Source organism: Coenobita brevimanus, chromosome 97 (genome assembly GCF_032717465.1).
Source record: "Coenobita brevimanus isolate Jiangsu-jjx chromosome 97, ASM3271746v2, whole genome shotgun sequence".
Lineage (NCBI taxonomy): Eukaryota > Metazoa > Arthropoda > Malacostraca > Decapoda > Coenobitidae > Coenobita > Coenobita brevimanus.
In genome coordinates, this window is record NC_137050.1 from 16,593,762 (window position 1) to 16,605,979 (window position 12,218).

Consider the following 12,218-nt stretch of genomic DNA (forward strand, 5'->3'; position numbering starts at 1 on the left):
TCAACACCGTCTTTAGTACCATTTATAGCATTGTGATCATTATCATTTTCATCATCACCATCATGATCATGGTCATCATCACCTGTCTTCCCCAACAAAAGATGTTGTTAGGTTATCTTAAAGTCATAAGGAAGCTTCTATTTTTTTTTTTTTTTTTTTCTCTCATTTTTCATATGCTCATGTGTAGTAAAAGCCATGTTGCAAACAGTCTTATAGCTCCAGTGACATAGGAGAAAGGTGCTAAACTAGAACTGCCCTTTCCTTTAACAGGTGTTGTTTAGAGAGAGCTCCAAGAACTTTGCTGTATCCCTCCCACACCATGCCTTTGCAGAGTACAGTCACCCTAAGAATGTATGGCAAAGTATCCAGAAGATTTTGGCCAGTGATAATGCACATACTATTATATCTTTACAAGGTGAAACCTATCATGTAAAATTGTTACAGGAGACAGTAAATGCCAAAGTAGGCCATCAGTACATTCAAAAATTTTAGGTAGCGGTTCGTTAGGTACGATAATAGGAAATCCTTAACGGAACTAACTGAAATTTTGGAACTATTGTCGGGGACAGTTTAGGAATAATTTTTTAGTATAATAAGATTGAAAAGAAAAGGGCTTCAATAAACAGTTAAAATCAATAATTATTATTTATATTGGGGGCACTCGTCATCCACTCCTGTGTAATGCTGCTGCCGGGTGTCTGCCCTTTCCTCTCCTCCATCCTTCTTTCCTTCCATCCTCTTCTGTCTTCCTTTCCTTCTTTCTTTCTTTGTTCTTCTGCCTGTGGGTAACTTTACACTCCCTCTTCTGTCTTTTTTTCCTTCATTCTTTCCTCTTCCTTCTGCGAGTGGGTGACTCTACACTGAGTGACAAGCCAAATGGTTTCATGTACATCAGGATACCATTTACTACGCTGGGTGGTTACCATATAACCAGATTTTGGCGCCTGGTGGTTTAGTGAGTAATTATTGCGCTCCAGTCGGATTGAGCCGGTGAAGGTTTATATCCAAGGGGTGGTTGGGGTTGGTTGCTCACGTAATGTCATTCAGGGACGAGTGAGGCTGGTCACTCTCATCTTAAATGTCGGGACCAGCTGCCTAGCCCCGGGCTCCTACGCTCCTCTCATGGGGCAATGTAGGATTGGCTGATGAATGGATGGATGGATAAAATAATTTGTGTTACAATACTAGGGAATCATTTAATCATTTATTTCCACATCTGTTGTCTCCATGGACGATGACAGCAAGAGAGAAAGCAGCATAAGTCAGTAGGCTATTTTGAATTGTTTGATCAACAAGGATGAAAGGAGATAACTTTTACTGAAAAACATGCAGTTATTATACTGCATTTTGCCAGCTTTCCCTTAAGAAATATTTCTGGAAGACTATAAGGCAGAGGACAGTCAGTGAATGAAATATACAGAAAGAACCTCGAAAATTTGCCAAGAAGCGGAGTTCCATGGAGAATGCCAGCTTGTGCGATAGCCTAGCATCCTCAATGCATAAACAATTGGCAAGAGTAGTAAAGTGCAGAGATTCATAAACAAATCACTCAGTTAAAAACATCCATTTCATTCATGGATTTACAGAAATCTTATGATAGAATTGATGGGGAGGCTTTATGGACTGTTTTGAGATTGTATGGGCTAGTTGGTAGGTTGTTGAAAGGAATGAAAAGTTTGTATGTAAATAGTAGAGCATGTGTAAGAGTGGGAAATACTATGAGTAATCGGTTTCCCTTGAGAGTGGGGCTGTTGCAGGGATATGTGATTTCTCCTTGGTTGATTAATATTTGTATGGTTGGTGTTGTAAGGGAGGTGAATGTGAAAGTGTTAGGTGGAGGTTTGAGTCTGGTGAATGCTGATGATAGAGAGTGGAATCTGAATCAGCTGTTGTGTGTGGATGATACTGCACAGATGGCTGATTTGGAGGAGAGATTGAGACAGTTGGAAGAGGAGTTTGGAAGGGTATGTGAAAGGAGGAAATTGAAATTAAATGAGAAAAAGAGTAAAGTGATGAAGTGTACGAGGTTGGTAGATGGTACGAGGATGAATAGTGAGCTGCATGAGGAGGTAGAGTGTTTTAAGTATTTAGGGTCACGTTGCTGTGGAAGAAAGAATAGATGTAGAGATGAAGTTTAGAATGAATGAAGTAGGAAAGGTGCTGACAGTAATGAAAAAAGTGTTTAGATGTCGTTCACGTAGAATAAATGTAAAGAGAAGGCTGTGTGAGGGTGTAGTGGTACTGACTGCATTATATGGGGCTGAGACATGGAATACCCCGATATCTGATGCATCGATAACTGACGACTCGCTAGACTGAACAGAAGAAATTGGGGAACATTCCCATAATCCGGACGTCCATCGATTCACCACTCCGAACACTCCACAGCTCCCTAGGTTTGAAACGAGTGTAAAAAAGGTTTGAAATGAGCGTATCTGAACGTGAACGTGGTGATGTACGAGGCTCTCCCAGTCCTCCTTCCATCCCCTTTCTTCTTCTCCCACCCCATCCTGTTCTTCATCTCCCACCACACTCGGAACTGCCAGCCATATCTCTCTCCCCATCCCTCTGCCCTTCCCCACCCCTGGTTGTCTCCCTCCCTGTCCCACCACCCTCCCCCACCCTTGCTTGTCTCCTGTGTGTGTGTTCTTACCTAATTGTTCTTACCTAATTGTATCTTTACAGGAATGAGTCAAGCTCGTGCTGTCCCATGTCTTAAACCATATTTATCGTACATATCCTTAAATTTGTGAATTGTTTTGGCACACACTATTTCATTCAGTAGTGCATTCCACTGATCAGTTGCTCTATTTGGGAAACTAAATTTCCTTACGTCTTTATCACCTCTCTTTTTATGCAATTTTTTGCAGTGTCCTCTTGCTGATGCTTCCCCATACGTTAAGTAATCATTTATGTCTATTTTCTTCTTCCCTGATATGCATTTATATAGCATAATCATGTCACATCTTTTCCTTCTCTCTTGTAGTGTTGGTAGATTCAGTTTATTTAGTCTTTCTTCATAGCTTAGATCCCTTAACCTTGGTACCCATCTTGTAGCGGCCCTTTGAACTTTTTCAATCTTGTCTATGTGTTTTTTGAGATGAGGACTCCAGGCTACTGATGCATACTCCAGGGTTGGTCTGATGAATGATGTTATTATCTTTCTTAGCATGTCTTCATTTTTGTATGTAAATGCTATTCTCACATTGGCAGGCAGTGTATACATGTTCCATACCTTCTCACTGATGTGGTCAGCCAGAGATAGTCTGTTATTGACAATCACACCTAGGTCCTTCTCTCTTTCCGATGTGTGTAGGGTTTTATTTCCTAACATATAATCCCAATCAGGTCTTTTTCCACTTTTACCAAACTTGATTACATGACACTTGTCCATATTGAATTCCATTTGCCATGTATTACTCCATTCATGAAGTTTATTTAATTCTCCTTGTAGCTCTTTACAAGAGTCTGTGTTAGTAATTCTCCTTTGTATTTTTGCATCATCTGCAAACATATTTAGATAGGTTTCATTTCCAGTGTTACTGTCTATATCATTTATATACACTAAAAACATGATTGGTGCCAGCACTGAGCCCTGTGGTACTCCACTAGTCACTTCTTTCCATGATGAGTAATTTCTCCTTAGTACTGTTCTCATTTCTCTTTTCATTAGAAAATCTTGCATCCAACAATACAGTTTGCCTCGAATTCCTCCTTGATGGTATAGTTTCCATAAAAGTCTTTGGTGTGGTACTGTGTCAAATGCTTTCTTGAAATCTAAATAGATACTGTCCACCCATCCTTCTCTTTCCTGTAATGTGTCTGTTACTCTGTCATAGTAGCTCAACGGATTAGTAACACATGATTTTCCTTTTCTGAAACCAAACTGTCTTTCTGTTATCATATTGTGTTCTTCTAGATGATTTACCCAAGATTTTCTTTTAAGCTTTTCTAATACCTTACTTACAACACTGGTTAGTGATACTTGTCGGTAGTTAAATGGATTTTGTCTATTCCCTTTCTTGAATAAGGGAACAATGTTTGCTTTCTTCCAGATATCAAGTAGTTTACCTTGACTCAAGGATTTCTTGAAAATTAAAAATAATGGTTTACTTAACTCCTTTGCACATTCACATAGCACCCAACATGAAATTTCATCAGGACCATTTGCTTTTCCTTTGTCTAATTTACTTAGCTCCTCCTGTATTTCTTTTTCTGATGTTTGTATATCTGGTAGTATGTGTGGGCATGCATGTTCCACATAATCCCTCTCAAAATTTTTTTCCTCGGTAAAAACTGATTGGAAATTGTTGTTTAGTGCTTCACAAATATCCTTCTCTTGTGTATAGGTGATTCCATCGTCCGTAATGGATTGTATTTTATCTTTTACTTTGGTTTCTTCTGATGTAGCTGTAATATAGGTTTGGTTGATCACTACTTTTATTTATGAAATCCTCCTCAAACTGTTTTTGGGCTTCCCTCCTTATTCTTACCTGTTTGTAATTATTTGTGTGTGTGTGTGTGTGTGTGTGTGTGTGTGTGTGTGTGTGTGTGTGTTTGTGTTTATGTGTGTGTGTGTGAGATAGTGAGTGAGTTAGAGAGAGAGTGAGTGTGTGAATGAGTGATTGAGAGTGAGTGGTGAGAGAAAAACTGAGTGAATGAGAGTGAGTGAGACTGGGGTGGGGTGGTATTAGGGAAATATGTCTTTCTTGTCTCCCTCCCTCCCTCCCCTCCCCTTGCTTGTCTCCCTCCCCATCCCCCCACCCTCCCCCACACCCACGTGTCTCCCCCCTCCACCCCTGCTTGTCTCTTCTCCCACCCTAGCTCGTCCCTCCCCAGTCCCCCCACCCTCTCCCACATCTGCATGTCTCCCTCCCCATCCCCCTGCCCTCCCCCACCCCTGCTTGGGGTGCTCCCAGCTGCCTGCCTGGGTGTCAGTTGCCCTGAAGCATCTTAACACCACACGTCCCACCACCTTACCTTCGGGCGTGTGATGTTTGATGTCTCATTTTTTGGCAGTAGTATTGTTTATTAGGATATTAACATTACCTCTGGTGTTTCTGTGTCAGTTTCTGTTCATTGAGTAAGGTATATGAGAGTTTGAGTTTGGGCCTGGAACACATCTCTGGCTTTTCTTCAGTATCTAATGGGTAAAATTGCTACGATGTCTGTTATACTTTCTGACTGAACACTCCCACTGGTACACAACACCGTCGGATATCGGGGTAGGCCTGCATGGGTGTAGCAGAGAGGAAGAGTTTTGAATATAATGAAGATGAGGTGTCTGAGAAGTATATGTGGAGTGACGCGTTTGGATCAAGTGAGAAATGCTGAAATGCGAAGGAGAACTGGAGTTATGCAAGAGATAGCTGATCGAAATGAGCAGAGAGTGTTGTGTTGGTTTGGACATATGGAGAGAATGGAGGAAGAGCAATTGATAAAATAGATCGATGGATCAGATGTGAGAGGTGTAAGGCTGAGAGTAAGACCACGAATAGGATGGATGGACAATGTGAAGAGAGCATTAGATGTGAGAGGGATGTCTGTAGAGCAAGGAAGAGTGGCTGCGCATGATAGGGATGGCTGGAGAGAAATTGTGAATGAATAAATGGTGATACAGCCCTGAGGGGATATTCTCCTGCATTTGGTCTGGTCAGCTGATCAGGTCAGGTGCATGTAAGGGGATGAGTCCATTATGATGTGGCAGGAGTAAACCAGCTTTGCTGTCAGGCCCTGCTGCAGATGTCGCTGATTGCACTGTGCAGTTATATAACCTTTGTGTGGTGTGGTGCAGTGAGGATCTGTCCCTTCTCCCCTTGCAGCTAAGATATGAGTAAATGTGTGTGTGTGTGGATGAGTAAATTGGGAGTGTGTCATCCTGTCTCAGTCACCCCCCTTTTTTGGGGGGGTAAGCATCCTAGGTATATAGATAGAGAAAAACTTCCAAATCAGCATTTTCAGTTAAGCAGGACACAGCAGTTTATTTAAAAAGAATGATACTGTGCTATATTTAAAAGATACAGCAAAAGTATGTGCTTTTGCATTGCAAGAGTTTATAAACACAAGTTTTCTTCCTCATTATTGCCTAGTGTAAGAGAAAAGGGTAAAATCTGTCATACCTTTACAACTGAAAATAATTTTGCATCAACTAGGAATAAAGTAGCTAATTGGAATTATTATAGGTGAGGAGGAGACAAGGGATAAAAGACTGAGAGGTCTAGCTGCTACCTCAGGTAAGGTATCCTTACTAAGATTAATTTCATTGTTGTGGCATCATTATTGTTGCTGTATAATCATCACAGCATTTGAAAATAAAGTTGTGTATTGCAGTTACAAGAATTTTCCCTAACTGGTCTTCAAAACTAGAGCATCTGTATTTGAAATCCTGGGAGGCAAATACAGTACATCAGGAACACAGAGTTGTGCTGTGCATTGTGCATGGAGTAATATGTTACATATACATTCAAATCGGGAAACAAATCTGAGTGTTAACTTCCAGTATATCATTGCCTCATGTTGTTCAGTTTACATAATTCTTAGCGTGATATCATCATCATCATCATCATCATCATCATCATCATCATCATCATCATCAGCCGTTTGAGTGTCCACTGCAGGACCGGCCTATCCCTACCGAAGTGGGATATACTATATATTTTATTTGATATGATGTGATGATGGCACACAATTTTTTGCTTAATTTGTTTATTGAGGATGTTTCATCATTGCTGTAGTGTGGCGGACGGATTAACCATGATCAAGGAGGTTTGTCTATTGGAATAGACTGGTGCACACTTGACATGTTCACTGACACTTGCATCTTTCACAGAAGCCATAGCTAGGGTTAAATGTAAGTAAAATGAAAAGAATAAGACAAAATACAGGGATCTCCACAAAGACATTCAATGTAGGCAATCCAGGTGATCATGCCTTATACTCAACACTATCTGTGGCTACCCAGTAAATTAGTGTGGCGAGCATGGGAATTTCAAGTGTCCTCTCATAATTTTTTCTCTTATTTTCGTTTTTTTCTTTCTTTCGCAGAATAGCAGATGTATTACCTGCCAAAGCACATGATCAAACTCTCTTCCCTGCCCCTGTAGATTTTATGTATATGCTTTAATGCAGTACATAACCTTACTTAATTATGTATCATATTTCAGTGAAGAAGTAAACATGGATCATTTTACAACTAAACAAAGGAAGTTATCTGTCTCTCTGTTTGTAGCCAGACGCCTTAATCCCGTAAAGGGTGGCCACAAACAAATTACCTCCATGTCACCCTGTCCTCTGCCTTTACACTGCCCTCCTTTCAACTCACACACCCCTCCCTCATATACGTCTCCACTCCATCCCTCCATCTCATCCTCAGTCTCCCCCTGCCTCTCCCCCCTGCCACCTCACTCACATGCACTCTCCTCATTAGTCTCTCATTCTCCATCCTCTCCACATGGCCAAACTACCTCAAGATATTTCTCCTAACACAGTCTGTCCACATCCTCACCACAGCACTCCTTCACTTCATCATTTGTCAGTTTGTCTGTCCATGTATCTTCACATGCTCCTCTCAGATAATTCATTTCCACTGCTCTCACTCTTGTCTTGTATCCTTCCAGCAAGGTCTGAACTTCACTTCCATACGTTAGGGTTGGTATCGCAATACTATCTGCAGCGACTTTTTTTTTTTTTTTTTTTTTTTTTTTTTTTTACTTCCATGCTCACTTTCCTATTTCTCAACACTGCTTTCAGAGAACCAACAACTATTCTTTCCTGTTGTACCCTTTCAAGTAAACTTCCATCCTTATGCATTATACTACCCAAATACTTAAATGCATTCACATTTTCATTTCCTCACCATCCACCCTCACTGTGCATTAAGTGACTTTGTTTCCCTCAGAGATAACAACTTTACATTTCTCAACATTCACCTTTAGATTCTTTGTTTCCCTCAGAGATAACAGCTTTACATTTCCCAACATTCACCTTTAGATTCCTTGTCTTACACACATTTTCCCAAACTCATTCACCAAGACTTGAGGTTTCCCATTTGTCTTCGCTGAACAATACAGTATCGCCTGCAAACAATGGAACAGAAAGTTTCCAAATGCTGCCCTCTCTCATTAGAACCACTCCAGTAACTACTGCCCTTCCTTGTATCTCTTTTACAACACCACCCATATACAGATTGAACAACCGTGGAGACATGACATCTCTATTTCAGTCCAACATTCAGATGGACAAATTCACTCAGTTCACTATCCACACGCACTGCAGCCCGAGCATCCTCATACATACTCCTCACAGCAATCAGCAGCTTCCCATTTACTCCATATATATTCTTATTATTTTCCACATTCCTTGTCTCTCCACTCTGTCATATGCTTTCTCCAATTCCAAGAAGGCTGCATACAACTTCTTTCCCTCTAGAAACTTTTTCACCAAACATCTTAGGATAAATATCTGATCTACGCAACCTATTCCGTTCTTAAAATCTCCCTGTTCTCCTCCAACTAATTCCCCTGTTATTTCCCTAACTCAGTTAATAGGTATCCTACCACATATTTTTCTTATCGTACTAAGAAGACAGCTGCCCCTCTGATTACGTCACTCTTCTTTTTCCCCTTTTCCTGTGTACAGTGGAATAATTATACCTGACTTCCAATCCCCTGGGAGTCTGCCCTCCTCCCAGGCCAATTTCCACATATTTCATATCCATTCTGCTACTGTCTCTCTCTCTCTCTCTCCCATGCTTCAGCGTTTCACCTTACATTCCATCAATTCCTGGGGCTTTCCCCATTTTGACTTTCTTCATTGCTTTCACTACATTATCTCTTCCTCCCTTCTCATCTCCCTCCTTCTCCCAGCCATTCCCGAGCCACTTATACTCGATACTCGCATTGCGTTCATTCTCTACGTTTAGCAGTTCCTTCAAACGACCTCTCCATGTGCTCGCTTTTTCTCCCTTCTCCACAATCAATCTTCCATTTTTGTCCAGCACTCCCCTACTAACATCTTTATTACCCTGTCAAACTCTCTTTCCCTCCTTCCAGATAATTTTCCTACATTCCCTCCATTTTACACTCAAATTCCTTCAAAATTCCTCATCCAGTCTCTTCTTACTCACTCTTAGTAACCTTTTCACGTCTCTCTTCTCTACAATTAACTCTCTATTCCACATCTCAACTTCGTCCATGCCTCTGCTTCCCATACGCTCACCATATGCTTTCTTCTGCACCGCAGCTTGTCTCACCTATCCATTCCACCATGCCGCTCCTTGAACTTCCTTTCATCCCACACACCACTTCACATGCAGCACAGATTTCTTCTGTGAATACCTTGCACACATCTTCCACCTCCCCCATCTACTCCAGTCGTATTTACCCAATCGCTCCTACTTCTCTCTTATATTCTGCCTTTCTTTAATCCTCTTGCAGCCTTTCTGCCCTCTTTGTATGGACTGCATCCTCCTGCCCATCTCTCTTTCTATTTATCCATTGCATTTGTACCTTGACTTTCACTCCCACCTAATGGTCGTCAGAGAACCCACTTCCCCATCCTCTGTTTGTCCTCACACCGAGTACATATTTTCTCATCCACACACAATCAACCATTGCCTTCTGTTCATTCAGTTCCCCACCCACCCATTTCAACACTCATCATGTATACCTGTGGATTATATTGTACCTAAAGAAGGTACTGGTTGTCACCAGTCCCCTCCCCTCACAAATGTCCATTAAAGCACTACCATTCACATCTACTTTTGCAGGCACACCTTACCAACTACTCCATCCACCTGCACATTCCCTATTTTTCCATTCATATCTCCAATCAAAAACATCCTCTCACCCTTCCCAAATTTTTCTATGCATGCTTCCACATTTGCCCAGAACTCTTTCACTCTGCTCGCACAGTCTTTTGTTGGCACATATACACATACAGTCATTCACACTTGTATTCCTGCTCTCAGTCTTACCAGCACAGTGCTTGAACAGACTGAGTCTTTTTTTCTGCCATGCCCCTTTTTTTCAATAAGGGCTAAGACGTTGTCCCTGGGTAGATGACTTTGGTTTTGGAGTGTGTAGCACTTTATGAGCGGATGCACTTCCTGATGTCTACCAATGACCCTTGGGTGGACTCGAACCTCCGACCCTTCGGTCAGAGCTCTCCAAGCCACTGAGCCACAGCTGCCACAGCCAGCTAGGTGACAGGAGAGTGCAGCCTCTCTCAGCAAGGCAGTTTACCCGGGTGCGGTGTGAGCTCACGACTCTTCGGTCTCAAGTCAGGCGCTCTGCCACTGAGCCGCCCTGATCCATACCCTTTTAACCCTTGATGCCCAGAATGTATATTCATTGTAATTTGGTTATCATCAGACAATTTTAATGAATATGAGCAACATTTTATAGATAATTGTTTCATATCCTTGTCTACTAATTAATTGGAATTATTAATTTATTTTTTATAATTGTATGACTAACAACAGACTATTTTATTTTTATATATCAAAGGAGAGACCTGGGCGTGAAGGGGTTAATTTCTCCTTCCATCTCTTGCATACAACAATACATACGCCCTCCTTTGTCCTTGCATTCTCACTTACACCCACACATTTACCCAGTCCATATTCCCACTCTTTCTCACTCTAACCTCACCATTTGGTCTCAGTCAATCCACATATGTCCACCGTTGCATCCTTAAACACCTGCTTCTTTCTCTTTCACCTCATCATTTGCATCCCTTACATTCCACGTTGAAATCTGCACCATGTCCTTTGTCTGGTCTTTGGTCGTCACCTCTTGGTCAGTCCCGGTTTGGGGCATTTTGTTTGTCTTCATAGTTAGTTGTTTTCCAGGTAGAGGCATTAACCCTCCTCTAATCCACTTGTTGACACAGGAGGAAAACGTATTGGTTGGTTATAAGGTTATTACCCAGCATATTAAATGATTTCCTGGCGCAGAGGATATCATTTGACTTGTCACTGAATGCAGAGCCACCCTAGAGTAGAGTAGCACTGCATTGAGTAAGTAGATGATGGGTGTCCCCACTGACCACTGTCACTTAATTTGTTTTAATGTTATTTTCCAGGGATCCAGCAGCACTTGTTTGATAGCTCAAGAACAGACTGCATCTTTATGGACTTTGGTTTTGAGAAGTTCACCAACTGCTTTGATGAAATAACCAAAACTTTTCTCAGTCAGTCACTGTCACCAAGTAAGTTGTTTTCCTGTAACCATACAAGAGACATGACTTGGTTTTGTGTGGAACAAATGATAAATCTTTTAGTTTAAGGTGATTACAGAATTAGTTTTGGATGGCAGTGATGAGAGATCAATATGAATTTCTTTTCTATCAGAATATTCAGGAATATTTGGAGCCTAATCTAAGCTTGGTATGGATATGAAACATTTACAGGCACTAGGTCATTTGAGCCAGTAAACAGAGGGTTTTATTCTAAAACTAGCATCTTTCTTTCAGTCCTTTCCCGTTGTCCATATTTACTGTTGCACATACTGGGTTTGCTTAAAAAGGTGTAGTTGTCTGTCCATATCATGCATTCCCATCATACAAACCTTCAGTATGCTTATGTGCTCTCACACTTTTTTGTCTGCTTTTAAACAACAGAGCAACACCATATTTTTTTCCTGGCCTTATGTTCTTTGTCAGTGTGTGAGTGGCTGACTAAAGCATAGACATAATCTGCCTGGCCCAGAAACCTGACAGGGCTGTTTGGTGATAGTGATGGTGTTTTTATGACCTTACATGAGAAAGTTAGATAACTCAGAGAATACAAGAGATGATGACAGGTGTGGGACATGTGAGTGAGTGGATGAGCAAGATGGGGTCTTCAAAGGGGTGGCATGAAGGAGGTCACCTGTGCAGAGGTCTGAGATGGTGATTCTGCACATGCAAGCACTGAGCAGTCATCCTGTGTCAAATGTCTGACTGTTGGCTAGTGTATGTCTCTGCATCCACACATTATTGTGGTAAGCGACCATCGCACCTATCATTTTAGCGAATTTCAATATCGTTATCACAAAATTTGGTATAACTTTTAGTTCATCGTTCTAGCTATTCATCACATAATGAACAGTCATATAGCAAGGCCGGATTGTATGGTATTTATATTTATTTATCTTCTCTACGTGTCAAGTGGGATTGGTGGAGGATTAGTGCCCCTCCCTGTAAAACAATTAACTCTAAGCCCTTGGCCACCCCGTGTG

At 41.3% G+C, this 12,218-nt stretch overlaps 1 protein-coding gene across 1 annotated transcript in view; it reads left to right on the plus strand.

Annotated features, from left to right (window-relative positions):
• Positions 1 to 12,218, plus strand: part of woc (zinc finger protein without children) — a 125,329-nt gene that overhangs the window by 73,509 nt on the left and 39,602 nt on the right. The window contains exon 6 of the mRNA XM_080283384.1: positions 11,083 to 11,208. Within this exon, the coding sequence (XP_080139510.1) occupies positions 11,083 to 11,208 (126 nt within the window). The remainder of the gene's footprint in view (positions 1 to 11,082; positions 11,209 to 12,218) is intronic.